Here is a 25287-nt window from a genome sequence, read left to right on the forward strand (position 1 = left end):
TAACACAATTAGAATGTGTGTGTGTGTGTGTGTATGTGTTTTTCTTTCTTTTTCGTAGGTTTTATGTGTATTTCTCTTTAGCCAGGTTCTACCTACGTAAACCAAGATATTATGGAGCCCTAGTTCAGTGAAATCACAATTCACTAATTTCTGGGCTTTTTTTCTTCTGGCAGCCAGCAGACCCTTTGCTGCCCATTGGGAGACTAAGATAGATCTATTTCGGCCTTATAAGGCCTCATCAGTTAGCCACACCCTCATCTCATGTATCCTCCCTGTAAAGGTACAATATTTGTTTTTCTTTCTTTTTCGTAGGTTTTATGTGTATTTCTCTTTAGCCAGGTTCTACCTACGTAAACCTCGGCTTCGTGCATGTGCGAGCAAAGCGTGATCGGAGATGCTGTCTCTCTATAAATACTGGTGGGGAGGTGTGGAGTGGTGGCTTTGTTGTTGTAAGCGGGTTGGTTAGCTGTGTTGTTACATCTTGATTAGTTGATGGAGTTGATGTTTGCAGATTAGTCGGCTGTTTCGTAACATCCTATGTGGACGAGGTCCTAGCTGTGTGCCCATTAGGCTTTTGTGTTGTAACGACCTGGTTAATGGGCCGTGTGGCAGCATCCTGAGCTCCAGTGTTGTGACATCCTGAGTCCTGAGCTGCAACATCCTGGGTAGTTGGCTGTGTTGTAACATCTTGAGCTTTAGTGTTATAACATCCTGAGTTCTGTGATGTATTGTCTTGAGCAGATGGCTGTGATGCAACATCCCGGGCTTTGGTTTGGCTCCGAGTCTGAGGTTTTGTCATGTTCTAATGGCATGTGTTAGTTTGCTTTGTGTGGGGATCGGAGGGGGGGCCGCAGCTGCTGGCGATGCCACCGCGGTCCGGTTCCTGGACGGTGGCTGCATTTCGTCTATGGGATGGGATTGGGTTTGAATCTGGCGAGGATGATTGGTGGTGGTGTCATGTGTTATCCTGGGTCTGGTATCAATGTTTGTGGCTGGGGCTCGTTTGTTGATTAGGACTAGTTTCCAGATGTCTGGTAGGCAGGAGGTATCGTCTTGTTTATTCATGTTATGGGGGTGTTTCTCTATTTCGATGGCTTCCATAATTATTCTCTTGTTGAAGTGTTCAGTTTTGGAGATTAATTTGGTTCCTTCATCTGGAACATCTGGAAACTAGCCCTAGTCAACAAACGAGCCCCAGCCACAAACATTATTTACTTACTTACTTACTTACTTACTTACTTACTTACTTACTTACTTACTTACTTATTCATTCATTCATTCATTCATTCATTCATTCATTCATTCATTCATTCATTCATTCATTCATTCATTCAATTTCTATACCGCCCTTCTCCGGAAGGACTCAGGGCGGTGAACAGTTAAAATAACATACATATAAAATGTGAATATAAAATGATTAAGCCAATTTGGTTCATCGGTTAAGAATTTGCAGCATAAAGATTTAGAACAATTAGAAGAGATTTATGCCAGCCCTTGGTGAAATAGAAAGGTCTTAAGTGCACGACGGAAAGTACGAAGATCTGGGATCATTCGTATCCCTGGGGGTAACCTGTTCCAAAGGGTAGGTGCCCCCACAGAAAAGGCTCTTTCTCTGGGAACCACCAGTCGACATTGCTTTAGTGATGGCACCCTGAGGAGGCCCACCTTGGGGGAGCGTGCTGGTTGGTGGGAGGTTATTGGTTGCAGAAGGTGGTCTCGTAAGTACCCAGGTCCTAAGCCATGGAGCACTTTAAAGGTAAGAACCAACACCTTGAAGCGCACTCGGAAGACCACTGGGAGCCAATGCAGCTTGCGTAGGAGAGGTGTTACATGTGAGCGCCATGTCGCTCCCGATATCACCCACGCAGCTGCATTCTGGACCAGTTGGAGCCTCCGCATGCACCTCAAGGGGAGCCCCATGTAGAGAGCATTACAGTAGTCCAGACGGGAAGTGATGAACATTGACACCAGCCACAGGATAACACATGACGCCACCACCAATAATCCTCACCAGATGCAAACATCAACTCCATCAACTACTTAAGATGTAACAATACAGCCAACCAACCCGCTTACAACAACAAAGCCAGCACTCCCCACCTCCCCACCAGTATTTATAGAGAGACAGCATCTCCGATCACGCTTTGCTCACACATGCACAAAGCCGAAGACACCAGCCTGAAGATGACGAGTGGGACCTTGTCGAAACGTCCAGGCACTTACGAAATTTGTTATATTTATCTACCATCTCATTCCTGCATAGGGCTGTTATTTACAAGTCAGTTTTGATACCTTGATATACAGGTAGTCCTCAGATTTACAACACTTCGTTTAGTGACTGTTCAAAGTTATAAGGGCACTGAAGAAAGTGTCCTGTGACTATTTTTCACACAGAACTGTTGCAGCAAGCATATGATTTACATTTGAATGCGTGACAACTGATTCACATTTATGACGGTTGCAGTTTCCCAGAGTCATGTGATCCCCTTTTGCGACCTTCTGACAAGCAAAGTCAATGGGGAAGACAGAATCACTTAACAACCGTGTAGTTGTAACCATGTTACTAATTTAACAACTGCAGTGATTTACTTAACAAACATGGCAAGAAAAATTGTAAAATGGAACAAAATTCACTTAGCAACATAAATTGTGGGCTCAATTATGGTCGTAAGTCAAGGACTACCTGTATAAAACATTAGATGTACATCTTATTATAGAAATGCATATTGTAAGAATCACTTTTACAAATGGAACATATACAGGTAAAGGGCATTTTCCCAAGTAGTAGGTGGATTTCCTGTATACCAGACCAGCATGACATTTAAAATGCAAAGTATTTGTCAGAAAACACCCTTATCTTACACATCCGGTTTCTTAAGATAGTAATTAAGATGTTAAATAAATGCTAATAAATAATATAATAATCCTTTATTAAAGCCAATTAAAACCTCATGGCAGCAAACTAATGTCTGAGTGTCAGAGAAACATCCAGGCTAGAAGAAGAAATTAAAGAAATCCACTCAAGGAAAAAAGACATGATGAAATGAAAAAAATCCCACAGGTTAATTAGGCTAATTTGTATCCAATATATGGATCACATATGCTAAATAAATAAGATCACAGCAAAATACCATATATATCAAAGCATCTTGGAAATAATAAAAAGAATTAAGCTTATATGTCACCCAACTCCCAGCAAGTCTGGGAGATGAATAATCAACAGCTATTTTACCTCGGTAACAGAATAAGACAGAGTAAGACCTCAGGATGTCTGATTAACTGAAATATTGCAAGCCCCCGCCAAATGTAGAAAGTTTCTAATTTTTTACTGTGATATCAGAGGGACCTGCTGTTTCAGTTGCTGCACAATAGGTCAACACCTCAATACTGGCTTGATGGATTTGCCTTCCTACAATCAAGTAGTGTGCATCCATTTAAATATCACATCCTCAAATCTGAATCTTGTAGGTAATGATTCTACAAACAGATAACCTACTTTGATCTTTTGAAACTGTAAAGCTATCTGGCAGAATCAGGTTAATAAACCAGGATACAAATACATATGAATACACACAGTCAGAAACATCTTTTTCAGAACAATTATTTTGTAGTAAGTTAAGTGAGAAGGAATGTTCATCTTGGGTGCTTAAAACTCCCCACTCTTTTGCATATCTTGCTCTCGATACATTCAACTGGGCAGTTATCTATTCACTTAAGGTCCATTACATAATCCTGGAAATTCTGCTTGGCCTATCTTGGCTCCACAGATTTTCAGGCATTATCTTGCAATTTTCAACTTACTTTAATTGCTATAGCAGCTAAAAAGGTCCTTTAAAAAAGTAAAAACGGAAATATCCAGGATGTCTAACATCCAATACCAAAATTCTATGCTTTTATTACGTTCAAGGAGCTTACAAAATTTCCCTATGATGCAATAGAGAGATGATATTAATTAAAATGGCAATTCAATTAAATCTCAATCTGATTTGATGTTAAAAACAATGTTAAATTTATTGAATATGATGCCATGGTAAAAATTAATCCATAAGGCCTTCCAAAAGAACCATGCATCTGCCTGCTTCTGAAAGGTCCTGAGGAGGGGGACAAGGTATTCTAAAGGAGGGAGCTACTAGAGAGAACACCCATCACTAGCTTCCCCACTCCCTGCAGTACTTCCTGATAGGTTGGGAACTCTTAGTTGTTTGGGTAGGAGGACAGAAGCAGCTAGGAAAAGGCACTACCTAAGATGCCCAGGTTTTGAGCCATTGTAGGGCTTTGTAGATAATTATCAGAGTCTTGAATTGCACTTGGAAGCTTACTGATAACCAGTGCAGCTCCTGCCACAGAGGCAGTTTTGTAATTCTTGGCTGAGCATGCATATTGTGTGAAGCTTCCACACAGTCCTTAAGCGCAGCTCCAAGTACAGCAGGTTATAGTAACCTTATTTGAAGATGAGAAAGGCGTGAAGTCATCTTCAGTGCACTGTGTTCCAGGGAAGCTGCACTGGTGAACTAGTTGAAGCTGTGCAAAAGCCCTTCAGGCCATGGTCTCAACCTGGTCTTTGACCAGTAGCCATTCACAAACACAAATTGGTTGCAATCATGTGCTTTGCCCAAAGGTGCACAAAGCTGGTGCAATCCTAGAATCAGATATTCTCTGAAACAATAACTACTCTGTCTTGCTTGGGTTGAGTTTGAACCTGCTTTTCCCCACTTAGACTCTGACTGCCTCCAGACATCAGGTCATGACTTCTATCTTTCTCCTAGTAGGCCTAGGGTAGAGAAGTGCAATCACTTATAGATGATAATTTGTTCCAAACCAACAGATAACTTCTCCCAGTGGTTTCATATAGAAGTTGAAGAGGATAGGGGAAAGGACTCAACTAGGGACCTCATACAGAATTGTCTAGGAGTCTGACCTCTTTTCCTCCACAGTCAACATCTGGACACCTCAGGTAGGAGTGGAACCATTACAGCATCATGCCTCCAACTCTCATCCCTTGCAGGCAATCCAGAAGGACTGTGGTCGACGGTATCAAAGAGATTCAGAAGAACAAGGATGGTGTTGTGACTCCGACCCCCGAGCCTGTCTTATCGGAGGGAGAAGACTCCAAAAGTGAAGGAGAGGAGTTGGCAAGGCCTCCCTCTCCAGGACCCTCCTCTCTGGCAATGCCTCAGGTGTCTCCCGAAGGAGAAGAGATAGGCCAGGAGCCAGGCATCTCCAAGCAGCCGCAGTTAGACAGCGACGGAGATAAGTCTTGGCTGGATCCCCGCCAGCGTCGGAAAGACAAGCGCATGCAGCAGAGAAGGAGGCGTGCCAGAGATTAAGTTGAGTCACTGGACCACACCCCACAGGGGATAAAAGGGGGCGTGGTGGCCATTCAGGCTTTGTGACGGACAAAACTGAACAGCTAGCAATTCATACTGTGTCTCTGGAACTTCGTTATCTGCCTTCCTTGGATTTATTATGGACTGGACTTGACAATTCTTTGGCTTTGTGAATTTATTTTGGTTTATCTGACAGAGGAGGAACACCTCCCTCTGTGAGTAAAGTTTTTGGCAAGCAGCTACTGGGTTGCTGCCAATTCTGTTATCGAAGGAAATTATTGTCTGCAAGTTTATTTTAACTCCTGGCTGACTGTTTGTGTGCGTGTGTGAGACAGGGACAGAACAGATGGTCACATTCAAGCCTCGCTGTAGGACAGCCAGAAGAGTGACCCACATGCTTCCATCCCACGCTCAGGTCTGAACCCAAACTACAAAGGGCTAAAATAATCCACCCTCCAGAGCCTTCTGCAATTGCACCACCACCACTTAATCAAAAAAGGAAGAGGATGTTTGTTGTATCTAGTCCTGTCTTTTAAGGAAGTTCTTCTTTAGGGGCTTCTAGGAATCCCCTTCTTTCAAAAGAAAGATTGATTACAGCCTGGATCCTACTTCTAGTCCCCTGCTTGACTGCTTTTATTAGCCAAGTGGGGCAAAAGTCCAATCCACAACGGGGAAGCTAAGATTACAGAATTATTGCAGAATTAATATATTATAGTGTGGAGTGCAGGGAATTAACTTTTTTTTCCTCCATGAAGCTCTTTAAGCATTAGTGCTGGTGAATAACTCAAGTGGAACTACCAACTCTGTGAAGTGAGAGAGGGAACGCAGATGCCAGTATTTCCAAAACACATTTTAAGGTCCCAGGCTTTGCCTCATGACCCACTTATTTAAATGGATGCACGCCACTCTTATTTGGAGTGAGCAAAGCAAGCTCCCACCTGTGGGGTTTACCTTCCTCCTTTAAGGGAAAGCTTGAATAATGGCAATGGATTTTTAATTTGAAACACTGCCTGGAGCTCTGCTACCAAGAAAGATCAAAGCCCATGTCAGAAGGAAAGTTGGACTTACTCAGAGAATCCTTTCCACTTGAGAAGATACTCCACTTGACCCTTCACAACACGCCTGTCTAGAACCTTCTCCACAACATATTCCTCCTCTTCTTCAGAGGACGAACTATCTGCTGTCCTCTTGTTTCTTTTTCCCATAGCGCAGAAGTTGTACCTAATGCACCAAGGCTACCCAATTCCTGCAAATCGGAAGTGAAATGTTAATTGGTGGTAACTGCAAACCGGTTTCTGTTTCCATAATCTCATGCTAAACATCCATCCATATAGTACACATCTCAAAGGTCTCATATCTGATTACTAACATTCATTGCTTAACAGGGAAATCTGGAAGCATATTTTAGAGGAGAATTTCGATACCAAGGAGAAATAAACAGTTAATTTTTTTCTTCCATGTTCTCCCTTAAGATGGTTGATACAAGCATAACAATCCACAAAACCACATACAATTTTAAAGCTACCTACAATTCAGCTGAAATATCAACCATTTTGATACCAGTTGCTAAAGACTGTGCAGCTGAATTAATTGATATAATTTATAACATCCAGAAAAAACTATTTATCTCATAAAAAAATCCACAATGGTAAAATTAGCCCACAAATTATTAAATACCAATGTTTTATTTATTGCAGATCTGATTGGAATTCAACAAACTGAGCATTGTTCGGCTGTTCATTTTAAATTCAAAATTCTTTGTAGATAAATAATGAGAATATCCAAATCAAGGCCCAATCTCCTACATTTATTAGTATATTCTTAACCCCTATTTATTTAAATTCTATATTTCCTCTAAAAGTGTTTTAACATAGGTATCAATTACTTAAAATGAATGACTCAAACCAGGAAAAGGTATTGTCCTTGCCTCTGTCCACAGACATTTATTCGTGCAGTATCTTATTCTTAAAATGGTAATTTCACACACATTTTAAATGAATAATTCATATATAGCTTCCAGAAAACAGAATTATTTGTCATTGTCATCTGCTATGTACACAGGGCCTGTAAGACTGTTTAAAAATCTTCTCAAATGTAAACATTTAAAAGTTTGAGAAGTTTAAAAATCTTCTCAAGCAGAGGGAGCATCCCGATTCTCCCACATTTTCCCTACCTTAATGTTTACTTAAGTGCATGAATAAATGTACCTCCCACTTTTTTCACCTTTAGCACTTTTTACAGGTCTTCTTGAAAACAAATCAGAATGAAACTTTGTTAAGTCATCGACTGAATTCAGACTTTTCTACTCCACCTTGGAGCAGAATTAAAATTTTCCAATTTAGCTTACTTTGCCTCAGGATCCAGGTTCCACCAAATCCAATATATAGTCACAGAAAACTCTGATGAAATTCCGAGGTTACTAAAGTTATGATGTTAGAATAATGTTGAACATAAAAAAGCATGCTTTTTGTGCTTTCTGCTAATCACTGTATATGTATTCAATATAAAGGTTTCCAGATACTAAGGCATTTCACTTTCTGGAAGTAAGAACTAATGAACTCATTTGTATTTACTTTGGAACACAGTACAAAGATAAATTTGTTACTTTAGTACAAAGATAAATCTAAGTAACTTAGTTGAGGAAAGAAAAGGCAGAAAGTACGTCAGGTTGGAATTTACAAGAAGTTACCATTAGAACAGGAATTGTATTTACTTGATAGTCTACATCCTGTTTTTCAAAAGCTCAAGAGGCTTCCACTGGGATTGCACTTCATTTCATCTCCACAACACTCTTGTGAGATGGATTAGTCTGAAAGAGTGTGACTGGCCCAAAGTTACCCAGTAATTTTCCATGGCTAAAAGTGGATTTGAAGCTGGGTCTCCTTGATCAAAATCCAACACCTTAACCATTATACTATAGCACAGTGATGGCTAACCTTTTCCGGATCAAGTGCCCAAAGCGCGCCCAAACCCCCAAAATACAATACGTGCATGCCCCCTGCCCCCCCCCCCCCCGTGCATGCACACGTGGCCCTCCCACAGGGCAGAGACCCAAAGAACAGCTAGCAGCAGGAGACACGTGCGCATGTGTGGCACAGCTGAACTGGGGCGATGGCTCACGTGCCATCAGAGAGGGCGCTGCGTCCCACCTCTGGCACACATGTCTTAGGTTCACCATCATGGCTGTAGCATAATGCTCATAATGCTTATATTGCTAGATTGCTCTTATTACTCATGTTATAGAAGCATATAAACATTTTAACACTTGGTATAGTGACTAGGGAAACAGCAAAGGAGTCATTCTGGGAATAATAGGAATGTGGATGGAGAATGGATTTCAAAAAAAAGATCTAGAAATAAAAAGGAGGGGAAAAAGAGACAGAAATGATGCTCTTGACAGCAAGAAATATTTGATATGAAATATTTAAATCTTTGCTGCAAGGGTAATTGGATGTTTACTTTATTAAAAAAAAACACCTTCAAATATTGTTCCACTTCTACATAGTTGTTTTTTTTTTTTTTTAAATTTGATTTATATGCTGCCCTTCTCCGGAGACTCAGGGCGGCTTACAATGTGTTAAGCAATAGCCTTCATACTTTTGTATATTTATACAAAGTCAGCTTATTGCCCCCACAAACTGGGTCCTCATTTAACCTACCTTAGAAAGGATGGAAGGCTGAGTCAACCTTGAGCCTGGTAAGATTCGAACCTGCAGAAATTGCAGGCAGCTGTGTTAATAACAGGGTGTATTAAACCACTTAAAAGATAAACACATTATCTTAAATCCTCATCTTCCCATTGTAAAAAGAAGACATACACATACATAGTAGGTTATTTATATTCATAGCAGTTAGAGAATTCATTTGTTAATTAGGTAATTTAGTGGACCTATTGATAGACAAAATTAATTTTTTTAAAAATGACATACAATAAGTGAGTTTGATTCAAAAGTGGGGTTAAAAGACTAAATAACTGAAATGATTGATTCTTCTTATGACCTAGAGTCCCACTGCTACAGCTACAATAACCTGGAATGCAGTGATGTTGTGTTCGTGGATCAGTAGTTAAAAGTACTGTCACAGCTACTTATACAAAGGCATTATTTTTCCAGCAATTTATAACTTGGCTATAAACATTCACCGCAGTTTGAAATATTGGCTTAGGAGGACTCAGCTCTGAGTGAATGCTAATATTCTGCCCTTCAAAGAAACATGTGGATTTGATTGATTATATGTTCTTAGTGAACACATAGACTTCTTCCAAGATGATCTGTCTCCAATCTGGCTCTTCAGATCTTCCAAGAGTAAAAAAATCAATTACCTGTACCACAAGTTACCAGACTGCAAGGGGGAAGGGGAGTAATTATACTTTCCTTGGGCAATTATAAATTACATTCCCAGTTTTAAATAATTTGAATGTAGATGATTACTACATAAACACTATTCAGCTGTGCTTGATGGAGAGAGTTTTTTAAAAATGTCTTATTACATCATTTTCATTAATATAATTACACAATACTGAAATAAAATTATGTCAATGTCTTAAACTGCTTTATTAACAATGGTAATTTTATTTTGCAATTTATCTCTAACCAGATTTTTTCCATTGTCTAAGACCAAAATGAAATTCTGTTTATTGTTTCTAAAGTCCTTTAAACCAAGTTCTGGAAGTCTCTGTTTTACTATACTTCCAGAAGATTAAAACCATTAAATATTAATTTAATATTAATTTAATAATAGCACAGGGTGACATCTATATTTAAACAATTATTTTATTTATTAGTGACCCTGAGTATGAGTTCCAACTCAAAGCACTGATGATGTTACCTAGTTTGGATAATGAAACAAGCGAGTTCAGAGAGCATCAAGGACCCCTCAACTTGAAGTCTTCATGCTTTTGCAATCTATAAACAGTATGGTGCTAAACCTTTATTTCTGAATAAGAGTTTAATATTTTCACATTTAATAGAATGCATTTAAATTGTCTTAACCAAACCTATCTACTTTGCAAAATAAGAAATTTAAAAAGCAATCTCCTTGTGGTGACCAAGCAGCACTGAATGACATTCTCTTTGGCAAACATAATTAAAGAGAAAAAATGACAAATAAATCTTGACATGAAATATGTTTATTTGCTCACAAATTGTCTAAAACGTTTTGGTTCTTTGTAATAAGGATAAAAGGAATATTTCTCTGCTTGTTGAAACGTCTGTTCACAATCGGTCACTGTTAAATGTCTCAAGGTGCAATAAACCAACGCATACATATATAAAAAAATCTTTATACTGAATATAGAAAAATATTAACAGGATCTAGATTTCAGAAGGTCAGTTTGAGTAACGTGAAAACATAAATGTAGAAAAAATATTGTAACTAGACTGTATTAAATCAGTGGTAGAGCGCATATTATCTACCTCTAATATTCAAATGAATGTGCTTGTAATTTATCCTAGCAAATAGCTTTAGACCAGGGGTGTCAAACTCGCGGCATCACGTGATGTATCCGGACTTTTTTCCCCTTCGCTAAACCGGGCGTGGGAGTGGCCAGTGCGTGACTCATCCTGCCTCCGGGCCGCGGGCTTGACAGCTTTGTTTTAGGCAATGTAAAAACGATAAGAACTGAATATTTATTTATTTACAGAATTTATGTGGCTGCTGGCTAAATTTTAACAATATGACTCAAAATGGCTTACAACCCACCCAAACTACAATAAACAACAAAATTAATGACAGACAACCTGATTCACATTCATACTATTTCAGAGTCGTTTTGTTACAAGATGGGTGGCAAATAAATTTAATAAATAAATTTCCTGATGGGAACTTACTCAGGCCCCAACACTCAAGGTAGTCATATTTTAAGCCCTTTTTAAACAGGGCCAACTGAAAAATGGGAAGGAGATTGTCCCAGGGGGTAGACACCATTACTGAAAAGGCAGCTATTTGGCTCCTATCATATGGCACTGTTTCAGTGAAGAGATCCAAAGCATGCCCACTCTATTAAAATGAGAGAGACAAGCAGATGTCTTTAGAAAGAGGTAGTAACAAAAATAACTCAATCCTTTGCCCGATAGGATTGTAAGTATAACCAGCATCTTAAATTGCACCGGGAAACTATTAGAGAGCCACTGAAGTTCACATAGTGCTGTTACATGGATAACCCAAGGTGTGCCCATAACTACCCACACTCATTCATTTTGGACCAACTGTAGCTTTCAGATGGTCTTTAGAAGAAGCTGTCCTGTCCTGACCCACAGAAATTACAGAGGTATTTTTATTAAAAAGGTTTTCAAAAAGAATTCTAATGACAAACAGCTTAAACAAGAAGGCAGCTAAAGAGTTGAGGAACATGAGATAAATGGAGAATTGTCACCAACAGATCTGTGAGGTACATGACTCCCCTTATATTATGGTGCTATGACCTGGATTTGTTCCTTTGACTGGGCAGGACTTAGTACTTTGTTCAGCCCTCCTCTCCTCCCAGCAGGCCTTGGCATGGGTGAGGAGGTTGGCTCCGCCTCTTCTGAGGCCAGTGATAACTGCCTCTCTTGGTTGCTATGCAACACTGCTTTTTCTGCTTGCCAACTCTTCCAGTTGAATCACTTCAGGCTGATAAGCCTCTTCATTTTCCAAATCTAAACTGACCCTGACATTATCCCCCCTCCCCTGCAGACTAAGCTCTGGGCTTCTTTGGATACCATCAATGAAACAGGCATGTGAGGCAGGGAGGAAGAACATCACTGACATCGTCCTAGGAATGCTCCTATGGTGCATAACCTTTCCAATCCACCAGATGCTAGAGACAGCTCTAATGGAGCCAGGAGTCCAGAATGTGGGTTACCAATATTATTCAGGTTCCCCTTCAAGCACAATGGATGGTGGGACCAGTGTGGAGGAGCAATGAGGGTTGAGAGGCAGCAGGATCAACAAGGAATGATGAAATACAGGATGAACATGGAAATTGAATTTGAGCCGGAAATCATTGGGTTGATAATAGCTTCCATTGGGATTAGCCTTAGGTAGCAGTGATCCTATTTCTTTATTGGGTTACAGGTAGCAAGATACTTAGATGGGACCCATTCTAAGTCCACACAACTCAGAGGATTGGCCTGGCAACAATGGTCAGCAAAGTTTATAAAATCCCTGGTCTTCTGTAACTGATTTTGAAGAATTTGATGAATAGCTTGCAGTTACTGAAAGAGCTGATCTGAATTTGGGACAGAAGAAGCTGGTGATTCAATGGAAAAAAATCAGAGGTGGAAGGCCTAGTTAGCGTTGAATGGCATTTGGCTGGAGGTATATTGTGCATTATTATAAACAATAATGTTAGCTCCACCTGTGCTAGCTGTCCTGGAGTTACACAGGGAAGCAGAGCAGAAAAAAGGATATTCAAAACCCTAAAGTATTGAACTGACTCAGGTGATCTACTGTGTAGAATGATACAGATAACTGCAGGTCTATTATTATTAGAATAACCCAATTCAGGAAGAAAGTATTTCTGAACTGATAGCACTTTCAAAACATCCCAATTAAGGAAATTGCTGTGTCCTGCTCCATAGAAAAATGGTGTGACTGATCAATGCTTTAGTACCTCTGTTCTTCAATGTTTAGAAGCCATTCAGTAAGAAGCCTCCTTATTAGCTTTCTTTCTTTTCATTATGCTCCAAGCAAGTACCAGTATTTTTGAGGATTACCTACAGTGGATTTGTAGAGATCTAAATGAGATGAATTGATGCTCTTCTACTTGCATATACCTAGTTCTCTCCTCCAACCACAATTGTGCCTGGATTTCCATCAAGTGAAGCAGCTGTTAAGGGAGACATATGAGACTGCTTTGCTCAATGACTGCAATCCCAGGTCACCCAATTGTGGTCATTAAGTGAACAAAAGTGGAGCACTAGGAGAGGACCTGGGCCTCCCAGGCTTAGTGGAGTAGATTATCAAGAATTGCAAGCAAGTAAAAGCAGTAGGATAAAGTTCTGAAATGTTCTCATAGTTTAACTCATTAACCTAGATTACATGATTGTTGCAACTATAAAAACAAAAGTATCTGAAACTATGCAAATTATGTCTTTTTTAAAAAAAAGTGGTCATAATAAATTATAAAAATGTCCTCTCCTAGAAATAATCTTCATTCTACCCAATGCATTCACTTATTTGCAATTTCTGGTTACCTGAAATTACCACTTAAATATGAATTTAAGTGGTAGCTGCACTAAGATAATAATCCTCTTATAAAATGAACCTAATGGATACACCAGATTCTGTTCTGGCAGCTAGTTTCCATTTCTAATTATAAAGTTCGAAGGAAAAAGTAATCTGTGTACATTTCCTTTTTGGGTCTTTCTCCAAATGAACCACAAAGCATAGCCTTATACCAGATAAAGCCTATAGCCATGATGGCGAACCTCTGGCACATGTGCCACAGGTGGTACGTAGAGCCATATCGGTGGGCACGCGAGTTCAGCTCCGGCGCGCATGCGTGCACTGGCCAACTGATTTTCGGGCCTTCCGGTCCCACAGGAAGTCAGAAAATGGGCCATTTCCAGCCTCTGAAGGGGGGCGAGGCTGTTTTCGCCTTCCCCAGGCTCCTAGAAAGCCTCTGGAGCCTGGAGAAGGCAAAAAAAACAGGCCTATGGACCCACTGGGTCATCGCGTGCCAAAAGTGGGGGAGCGCAGGGGGTTGGGGAGCACAGAATTATGAGTGTGGGCACCTGCACACGTGATCCCCCTGCGCTCCCCCCGCTTTTGGCACATAATGGCAAAAAGGTTAACCATCACTGGCCTATAGAAATTTCAAGTATATTCAGTAAATTTTAAAAGTGATCGCGCGCAAAGCGCATGCACGAAGAGAACCGGTAGTAAAGCCGGTTGCAACCCGTGATTTTCACCATACAGTGTTGAACGAAGGTCACATGACATCTCACCTAGTGACCACTTCACTCACCCATCAAGATTTCAGTCCCAATTGTGGTCATAAGAAAGGACAATCTGCAGTGGCCTCATCAGAACTGACGGAGCCAACTTTGAAATTTAAGCTGTTTTAATGATGCAAATGGAAAGGCAGTGGGACTACTCTAGGTCTCACACTCCATTCCCTCAATTTAAAAAAGAGAAATACTCAACTGTCAAGTCTCAGCCATTTTGGTATTGAATTTTTAGTAGCATGATTTTCCGATGGGGAGAAAGGTATAAATGGGATATTGAAAGTCTGGATGGATCCCTGCATTGTCCATCCTTGTACTGGATATTCATCTGACCACAAGATAAAGAAAAATATAATAGAAATGTCTCTTATATGATGAATACAGGGAAAATCCATCCACTTCATGTTATTTGATCAAAGTTTGTTCAAGCAGCCTTTACACATCTCACAATGCTGATTTCTAACAAGAGATCAGTGTATTTGTGGCTGTTAAGACGCTTCAACAGGTAGAAAAATTCAGTTGGCTGCATAAAATCACTTTTATTTTTCTTCTAGTGATACTCAGCTGTCACTACAGGTAGCTCTTCTGATAATTTTGAAGCAACTGGGAGTGCAGGGGGTGGTTGCAACAAATAAAAGGTAATTTGGGGGAGGGTGTATGGAAAGCAACATTATTTTTTATAGGTAAAATCACCATGACTTTATAAAATGAATCATATGTAAGTATATTTGCGATTTTAAGTATGATTGATGTATAAAACTCAACATTTCAGTTTATTCAGACAATAAAAACATTGCTTGAATTTAAAATCATTTTAATATTAATTGCAAATATAGCTACAAGCCACTGAAATCTGGAGAATTAAAGAGATGGCAATATATAGCCACCATTTTGTTAGTTGCTTGTCAGTTTCTTTGATGTCCAAATGAAATGTCCATATCAGATGACTTTTGATATTCATGCTGAAATGTCCCCATTTCTTCAAATAGTTTGGTGAGTGTTGCCAATCTCATTTTAACTGTCAGTCCATAGTATAATTAAGAGAAACTACCATTTTCAACATTTATGGTCATATTAATATACTAAACTATCAGTACCACCCTTAGTAACTTTGATATGAATATTCATCCTCCTTCAAAATAACTTCCAATCACAACTAATATCTTCTGAGGCAGAAGCCCTATTTGTTTAATATTAACTTACCAGTAGTTACAATTTTATCAGATGAATGAGGCCTTTAGAACAAAACTAATAATACACTAATAAAATGTAAATACTAATATCATGCTATGCAATTGAACTCTAATATTTATATATTTTAAGTATATAAGGCAGGATCCAATACATATGCCTTTTCTATAAAATCATTTCTCACTTGGCCAGGACATTTCTAGAGCAGATTTTGAGGGCATTCACAAAGATTTGTTGAAGAAAGGAAGAATAGTTTTTATTTCATAATAAAAACTTTGTGGAAATATTTAATTAAAATCCATCCATAATATAATTTATCATTAAAGAACAGATTACCAGGTTGTCCAGAACTATTTGTAAAAAGCAAAGCTTCATTTAAGACAAGCCTGATTCCTAGTGATTTTATGGATGTGTCCATGTAGTTTTCTTGGTTTGCTATTGTCTTCTGATTTTTTTTTTACTTTCCAGTCTAGGTATATCCATGATACTCCCTGATACTTCAGCCAAGTATCAACCAAGTTCAAGCTTTGCTTAGCTTAAGCCCAGACAAGAATGACCATCTACTATCTCCTGGATCATCTATTTTGAATTAAATATACTTTCTAAAAAACACATATTTAAATTGCTATTCATTACAAATTATTACAAATTAGTCATTTTTGGGACACCTGCTTTATAATTATCTATTGATAATGTCTAATTTAAAATAATTAAAATGTTGAACATCAAATCTTAAAATTAGTATCAAAATATGATCTAAAAAATTTCTTAGTTATTTACATTTATTTTATAGCAATAGCAGTAACTTATACTATCACCAATTGTCTGATGAAACCTATTTCCAAACCACTTGTGTACATGGTTATTCTTCCAGTTTAACAATACATGGATTTGTTTCTATAGTATATATTAATGAATACTCTACCTTTACTCTGGCAGCAAATGAAACTCATTCCATAACTGTCTCTGATTGCCTGATTTTGTTTTGTAATACAGCTGTGTTTCATACTGCTTTATAATTTTATCTTTGATATTTTTATTAACAAGGAACCCCTATAACCTAATTTAAGCTTCAAATCATTGAAGGGAATAAAAATAATTCTCTAGTGTTAAAAAACCTTACTAAGACATATAAACTATTTATTAATTTTGAATATAAACGGCTTCATCTACCTTTTAAATAAATGATTGTTCGAAGTTATGGTGGCACTGAACAAAGGGACTTATGATCTGTCTCTGAAGTTAAGTGATTGCACAGCCTCATGATCAAAATTAAGGCACTTGGCAGCCTGCTCACATGACCCCAAGGGAGCTTCAACTCTCCAACCCATCTTCCCCTATGTCCTTTTAATCCCCTGCCACCCTGCACGCTGCTGTTCCAACTGACATTCACCATCTTCTTGCTCCCACTGCTGCTGAGGTGTGTCTGGCCTGACCCTTTGAGATAGCCGCTGGCTGCATGAAGCTCTCTTCCTCATGCTTTGGAGTAGTTTCTTTGCAAGACCTGGAGAAGATGGCCACATGGCTAACAGCTGCCTTGCAAAGATCAGGGTGACAGGGCAACAGGGGCCTTGGAGTGAAAGGTGATAAGGACTATTAGGGCAGCTGTGACTTTGCACCATGCTACAGCCGAACTGTGCTGTGGCTCAGGGCCATCTTGTAGCCGCAGAGCTGTAGCACACCAAGAAGCCCCTTTGCACTGCACTGCTGAGCCAGGTTGGATCTGGGCTTCACACTGTGGTTCAGGGCCTTTTTGCAGTTCCAGGGCTGCAAGATATCAAGAAGCCCGAGCTGCAATGGGGCAAATAGGGGAGTTAGCGGCACTCCTTTTCCTTACTCAGGCTTGAGCTGGGAGGGACAAAGCCCCAAATGGTTTGCCTTCGCTTGTGTGGGTCCTTGGCTAACAATTAATAGTTTGCTTAATGATAGTAATGGGGAGTGCCGGAATTGTCATCCTTAAGCAATACAATCATGTGACATGGCACTTTATGACCACAGCAGTGGAAATTCTGGTCCCAGTTGTGGTTATAAGATCAGGTAGGTGATCAGGTATTTCCATTCTTCTGAATATAAAATTAGAGAACTCCTACCTAAAATATGATTGTGCCCATTTCAGGAATCACTCTGAAAGATCATCCATTTACCTTATCTGATTAATAACATGACTCCACACTGAATATACCAGTTAACATTTGTTCAAGATTGCCAGATATTAGTTAATCAGATGATAAGACCTGATAGTTCCCATAAGAACACACTTATGTTTTCTAGATCACAGAAGGAATTATTACATGATTCAAAAGGTTAAAAATTGATAAACTAGTGTGATATTTCCCAGCCACGCCAATTTTTTGAAGATACCAATTTGAGATCTTTGAAACAAGGATGAGATTACACATGTAATAAAACACATGATAAAAATTTGCTCTTTGATTAATAATAGGGATATAATAGTCAGGACTTTTATGACCATGCTTATAACCAAAATGGATCTGCATCTACAACAATGTAGGTCGTTGTGGTAGCAAACTGTAGCAATATTAAATGCTGCAACAGGAGGGAAGGGAATCAGTGGTAGTTTCAATGGAAGTGATATCTATGTACAAACCCTAACATAAAGACGGTTAGAAAAAAAAACTTTCACAGAGTTGTACTGAATTTTCTGGAGGACACTGTTAATTTAATATTCAGAGAATGAGTGTATTGTTTGCATCAATGTACTTCGAGAAATTAACTTTTTGGATACTATCTGGTGCACCAAAATTTCTGAATAATTTAGAGATTATATTCCTCCCAGAAAGCAAAAAAAAACTTTACTTTTTTCAAAGTAGCTAATCTAGAGACTTTTTTGATTTATTAATCTAATATAGGGAAATGTGCTTTAAATTCTTGGACTGGATTCACACTATGTACAGAAATCTCCCCCATGCCTAGTTTACTTTTCTTAATGAAGGGACAATGAAACTGTCAGGGTTCCAAGCTAACACCCCCAATGAAATCAAACTCCGAGGCTTGAAGTTCCTCAAAGCTAACTTTTATTAGGGATGTCATATTGGCACATCTGGGAAAAACTAAATCTGAAAGCTTCCGGGTTTTCCTCACCCACAAGAAAGTTCAAGATCTTGCCCACATCTCCCACACAGCTCCAATCAGTTCTTTCCTGAACAGAAGGCATCCTCCAATTTCTTCTTTGCCGGACACCATGGCCTTGAACTTCTCTTAGAGAAGTTTGTTATGGCTATCTCTACTTCACTCATGCAATCCCCCCTCCCAACTTCCCACGGTATGATTGTGGCAGGCCTGGATCCTCAAGACACAGAGGTAATATGGCTTCCAGGCATGACAGAAACAGATAACAATGAATTGAGTCTGCCACTACTTCATTTTGCAGTCAGAAGTTCTGATTTGCTAAAAATTACAGATTGCATTTAACACTACAGTATGGACTCACATCTATATTGAAGAACTAGAAAATCATTAAAAGGGTTACATACAATCTGATCATGCACTTAAGTCTATAGGGAACCTTTTTTTGCCTTTTGCAAGGATTTCCAACATTATTTGGGTCAATTGGCACACTTAAGAATTTTGGGAGTTATGTGGGCATTATTATTGCATCCACCTATTCCTATTTTCTAATTCCATCTCTGGAGTCATAAAGCATAGTTAAAATGCAAGTTTGATTTGAGGCTTGTGGTTTGCTTTGCAGCATGATAGTTTTAATTGGAAAAGAGTTGAAAACTACCCACAAACAACATTTAGCAAGCTAAGAGTTTGATGATCACTAAGAAACGTATCAATGAGTACATTGTCATTTCAGGGCTCCCACCATTCCATAAGCATCTTAATGTTCTGAGTTTCAAGCTCTACATAGAAAGCAACTACTTTTTCTTTCCTTAATAAATATTTTATCTTTTGCTCATGTAAGCTATGTTCATGTGTACCTCAATCTTATATGCTTTTTTTACAAGTTATTCCTGCTTTGTTCAATGTTTTTACAAATATAGATCTCATTAACCAAAACCATGTTACTTATTTTGTGTACATAATAGAAAAACAGAAAAAATATTATCTTTAAGCAAAAATAAAGCTACAGTGTAAATAGTACACATGATAAAACAGCCAGAAGATTAGATTCTGTTCTTATTCTCGGTAAATATTCCATTTAATAGCAAACCAATTTTATTTTTACTACAAAATAACCTGAAACGTACCAACATAATTCATGTTGAGATTAAGAAATCAATTTTTTACATTTCAAGAGGAATCTTTCTTGAAATCTCCTGAATGCTACCATGTTCCAAGCTGAATCCTTGTGATTACTCTTCAGTTTTCTTCTGTTCTTGAGTCATCAAGTTTATGATAATCAGGATACTATTTATCTGTGCAGATTACCGTAAATAGGCCACAACTATCTCTTCCATGTTAAATACTAAACAAAAAGTTAGGATGCAAAAAGCACTTACCTGTAAACTTTATAACGTATAGAGTTCCATGTAAGCCAGGCTCACGCTTAAATGCACTATTAATAGGATATTATGGCTATATATGGCCAACATGAAAAACGCTGCAAGTGTGGGGATCAATAGAACAATTAAGAACATTTTGAATCTAATATCCCAGAACTGCACTGACTTCCCCGTTAAGTGTTTTTTGCCCAAGCATGCTACACCATACGTACATGTAGTTCTTAATTATTACTGAGAAGCAACCACAACTTTACCACCATTCCAGCAACCAATTTAGAACTGTATATTTAATTTGGATCCCTCCTTTATTGTTTTTACAAATAGCTCAAGGTGGTGAACATATCCAACACATCTTTCTTCTCTTGTTTTCCCCACAACAACAACCCTGTGAAGTGGGTTGGGCTAAGAGAGAGTGATTTGCCCAAAGTCATCCAGCTGGCTTTCATAGCTAAGGAGGGGCTTGCAACTAAGTGACCTAGCCTGGTATCTCAACTATTAGACAAAAATGGCTCTATGTACTTGATACGTATATACAATCATGTTATCAGGCATAAATTGTCCTTGGGCAGACTAGGTACTAGTGAGAAGCTAACTATACATAGGTAGTCCTTGACTTACAACCATAATTTTTTCCCCGAACCCCATCACTCTGCTAAACAAATAATTCCCTCAACACTGACAAACTAGTAATACTAAGTCTGCATTACTATTAATCTTCTCATCATTCCTATCATCCATCTCCTCCCACTTAAGACTGTAACCTTGTTGCTGGTATCCTTAAGATTTATATTGACTGTTTCCCTATGACTATCATTAAGTGATGTACCTTATGATTCTTGACAAATGTATCTTTTCTTTTATGTACACAAGAGCGTATGCACCAAGACAAATTCCTAGTGTATCCAATCACACTTGGCCAATAAAGAATTCTATTCTGTTCTGTTCTGTTCTAATTCTTTTTTATGCAATAAAGTTTCTTCCCCTTTGTGTTCATCCTGGACTGTCCCTTGCTTTTTCAAGAGGCAACTTCCTTCTTTTTCTTGACATTTTGCTTCTCATCCAAGAAGCTTCTTCAGCTCTGACTGGATGGTGGAGAATGGAAAGATTTATACTCCTTGCAGACAGCTGGTCCCTTCTCTTGGTTCAATTTTGACCTAGATGGCCTCTTTGACCTCTCTTTCAAACCAGCAGTCCTCTCTGTCCAAAATGTGGACTTTGTTGTCTTCAAAAGAGTGACCTTAGTCTTTAAAATGCAAATGGTACTGCTGAATCTTGTCCTGATAGGTTTTGTTCTCCTATGTTGTGCCATGCGTTTATGATGTGGTTGCTTTGTTTCCCCAATGTACAGATCTGCACATGGCTCACTGCTTTGTACTGCATATACTACATTGCTCAGTTTGTGTCTGGGTGTTTTATCCTTGAGGTGGACAAGCTTCTGCCTTAGCGTAGTTGGGTTTGAAGTGTGCACATATGTTGGGTTGGCTGAAGATCCTCTTGAGCTTTTCTGATATTCCTGCAACATGTGGAATGACAATGTTGCTTCGTTTATTGTTCTCTGTCTGTTATGGAGGGGCTCCTGTTGGGTCTTTTTTGAGATTTGATGAAGGCCCACTTGGGATAGCCACAGGTTCTTAGGGCTTCCTTGATGTGTTTTAGCTCTTTTTCTTTCCTATCGTTGCTGGTAGGCAGGCCTTCAGCTCTGATAATGGTGCAGGGTTCTGATAATTCCCATTTTGTGCTCCAGTGAGTATGAGAATGAAAAAGTAAATATTGATCTCTGTGTGGATTTTTTGTAAACTTCAGTGTTAAAACTTCTGTCTTCCTTGATGTGTACTGCACAATCCAGGAAGGCTAGATTATTTTCCTTAACATCTTCCCGTGTGAATTTGATCTGTCGACAGAGTTAAATTTGGTGAATGGTTCCAATTCCTGTGTTTTGATCTTGACCCAAGTATCACCCACATACCTATACCAGTGAGTGGATGGAACTCCTGTGAAGGAATTTAGGGCTTTGGTTTCTACCTCTTCCATATAGAGATTGGCCACAATAGGGGACACAGGTGAAGCAATGGCGCAGCCATGTTTTTTTCTGCAGAAACCTTCACTGTATTTAAAATAGGTAGTGATAAGGCACAGGTCCAGCATGGCACATATGTGGTCTGGCGTGAGGTTGGTTCTGTCACCTAAAGTGCTGCCTTGCAGGAATCGTTTCTTCACTACCATGACAGCTTCAGTTGTTGAATTGCAGGTGAAGAGGAAAGTTACATCATAGGAAACTATGGTCTCATCTGGGTCCAATTTTAGTTTCCAAGCCTTGCTGATTAAGTTCTGTGAGTTGTTGATGTGATGGGTAGTGTTGACAACTAGAGGAGTTAATGAGATGGTTAGATGTTTTGCAATGTTGTAGGTGACAGAATTGATGCTGCTGACAATTGCTCTAAGTGGACTTTTGGGGAGTCCATATGGCTTGCCCAAGGTAGACACTAGTATTGTGGCTTGTTGATGGCCTTGTCCTTCAGTAGTTGTTGCAAGAAATCAATGACCTTTTTCTTGCAACTATTGTGGGATCTCTTCAGGTTCCATATGGCAGTGTCCCATATGGCAGTGTCCTTCAGAAAACTGTTGGCCTTGTAGTCATCTGTGTTCAGGATGACTATGCATCTTCCTTTATCAGGTGGCACTGATATAGGAAGATGCACATCACCTAAAAAATTGCAAAACATCTAACCACCTTATTAGTTCCTCTGGTTGGCAACACCACCCATCACATCAACAATTCACAGGTTTCGTCAGCAAGATTTGGAAACTAAAACTGGATCCGGATGAGACCATGGTTTTCTATGATACATCAGATACATCAAATTCACACGGGAAGATGTTAAGGAAAATAATCTAGCCTTCCTGGATTGTGCAGTACACATCAAGGAAGACAGAAGTTTTAACACTGAAGTTTACAGAAAACCCACACACAGAGATCAATATTTACTTTTTCATTCTCATACTCACTGGAGCACAAAATGGGAATTATCAGAACCCTGCACCATTATCAGAGCTGAAGGCCTGCCTACCAGCAACGATAGGAAAGAAAAAGAGCTAAAACACATCAAGGAAGCCCTAAGAACCTGTGGCTATCCCAAGTGGGCCTTCATCAAATCTCAAAAAAGACCCAACAGGAGCCCCTCCATAACAGACAGAGAACAATAAACGAAGCAACATTGTCATTCCACATGTTGCAGGAATATCAGAAAAGCTCAAGAGGATCTTCAGCCAACCCAACATATGTGCACACTTCAAACCCAACTACGCTAAGGCAGAAGCTTGTCCACCTCAAGGATAAAACACCCAGACACAAACTGAGCAATGTAGTATATGCAGTACAAAGCAGTGAGCCATGTGCAGATCTGTACATTGGGGAAACAAAGCAACCACATCATAAACGCATGGCACAACATAGGAGAACAAAACCTATCAGGACAAGATTCAGCAGTACCATTTGCATTTTAAAGACTAAGGTCACTCTTTTGAAGACAACAAAGTCCACATTTTGGACAGAGAGGACTGCTGGTTTGAAAGAGAGGTCAAAGAGGCCATCTAGGTCAAAATTGAACCAAGAGAAGGGACCAGCTGTCTGCAAGCAGTATAAATCTTTCCATTCTCCACCATCCAGTCAGAGCTGAAGAAGCTTCTTGGATGAGAAGCAAAATGTCAAGAAAAAGAAGGAAGTCCAGTTGCCTCTTTAAAAAGCACCTTTGAAACAGTCCAGGATGAACACAAAGGGGAAGAAACTTTATTGCATGAAAATGTTGCTTTCATATTTTTAAGAGTCAATGAAATTTACTAATAACATCCAAATGCTTTATTAGTTCCACAAGTTCAATTAAAAAATAGAAATGGCTGCATACAGCTATGTTATTATAGATAAAATATATATGTATAGATTTATCGTCTAAAAGATTTATAGTATCACAACAAAATTCTCCACAGTCATTTCTTAGAGACTTAATATGAGATCTCACATAAATGTTGCCAGACTGGACAAAAATTAACTCACTTTTGAGTTCTATTTTTCTTAAAGCAATATATAAATCAAACAAAAATAGTAAAACAGGTATTATAGAATTACAAATGTTTATCACAGTAAATAATAATGCTCTAGAATGTATGCATATAAAGTAGTTCGTCTCATGCAATTATTGGGATACTCAGGTTTAAATTTATCAGAGTTGCAACCATCACATTCCTGATACAGGCTTGCAGGTAATTACGGGACCGCCTAAAGTAGTACGGATGCACAGAAAAGGACGGTCAAGTAACTAGATATTATTTTTATTGTTGAAAAATGTTTGTAAAATTCTCCATACATAATACAGAAACCATTGAAGGTGCAGATACCCGGCCACCGCTTTTATAGAAAACGACTCCCACTTTCTGTGGATCGGGGGAAAAAGCTTGGCGAGAAATTCTGCATGGGAAACAGAATAAAACGCAAGCCAAATGAGCGCCTATCCACTGAGCGGGTGGAGTCACGGCGGGAACGCTTTTCACTCCTAGATTTCCCCCCCCACATTCCATAAGGAAGGCTCCTTGTAGCCGTTCATTGGCCAGACTGCACATCAATCAAACGGCACCGGGCCAACCCTCCCGAAGACAAACGGAGCACCCTCGTTGGTTAAAACGCCTGTTACTTCACACACGGGATCTCAACGTTCTGACGCTGTTAACTGCCTCGAGCTTTCACTCATTCGGCTGTCACTCACTTTTGAGGGCTCCGCCCAAGATGCAAGCCCCGCCCTCTTCCCAACGGTGCCTCACGGCTCAGTCAATCAGGTTTCCAATCACACCGAAACCACACCCTCTTCCGAAGAATCACTGGCTCTCGGTAACGCGCTCCCCGCCAAGACTGTTTCCCGTGGTCGCTCACCTGGGGAAAGTAACGGCTCGGTACGAAACCAACTTCCCCCTCCCTGGTTTGTACCCCCTCACGGCCACCGCTTCTGCGCAACGCCCGCCAAAACAGCTTTCTAATGCGCACGCGCTAGCCCCTCCGCCCCCTTCCCAGCTTCACCGCGCTGGCGTGAGGCGCGCGCACCTTACTATCTTCCTCAACCGTTCCTTCGGCGGATATATTTCAAAACGCATGCGCATATGAACCAATACGCCTCACCGTGTACGCCTGCCTGGACGCAAGTTTTATATATAAAACGATCTTTTTTTCCCCTTCTACCCTGGCATGTACCTTCACCACCACAGGGATGAATATAGTTCTAACCACCAACCTAAACCCGTGTAGAACACGAACTTAATTCCCGCCTCTATGCTAATGAATGAAGAGAAGATAGACCAATCTCTATAAAGATGGCCGGTCGTAAAAGC

The 25287-nt window shown here is 39.5% G+C and overlaps 1 protein-coding gene across 3 annotated transcripts in view; it reads right to left on the reverse strand.

Moving 5' to 3' along the window:
* CBX5 (chromobox 5) overlaps nt 1-25171 on the reverse strand; it is a 45012-nt gene extending 19841 nt beyond the window's left edge. Inside the window, exons 1-2 of one of the 3 annotated variants that reach the window (XM_070937946.1) lie at nt 24836-25064; nt 6396-6573 (exon numbers count right to left, since the gene is read on the reverse strand). In XM_070937946.1, the coding sequence (XP_070794047.1) occupies nt 6396-6532 (137 nt within the window). In that variant the 5' untranslated portion in view covers nt 6533-6573; nt 24836-25064. Of the gene's footprint in view, nt 1-6395; nt 6574-19911; nt 19938-24835; nt 25065-25150 lie in introns of those variants that run through there. The other 2 variants (XM_070937947.1, XM_070937948.1) reach the window with 2 other exon arrangements.
* Nucleotides 25172-25287: the final 116 nt, after the last annotated feature.

The sequence above is a fragment of the Pituophis catenifer genome, unplaced genomic scaffold, assembly GCF_029215685.1.
Source record: "Pituophis catenifer annectens isolate HBS135680 unplaced genomic scaffold, rPitCat1.0.hap2 SCAF_2, whole genome shotgun sequence".
NCBI lineage: Eukaryota > Metazoa > Chordata > Lepidosauria > Squamata > Colubridae > Pituophis > Pituophis catenifer.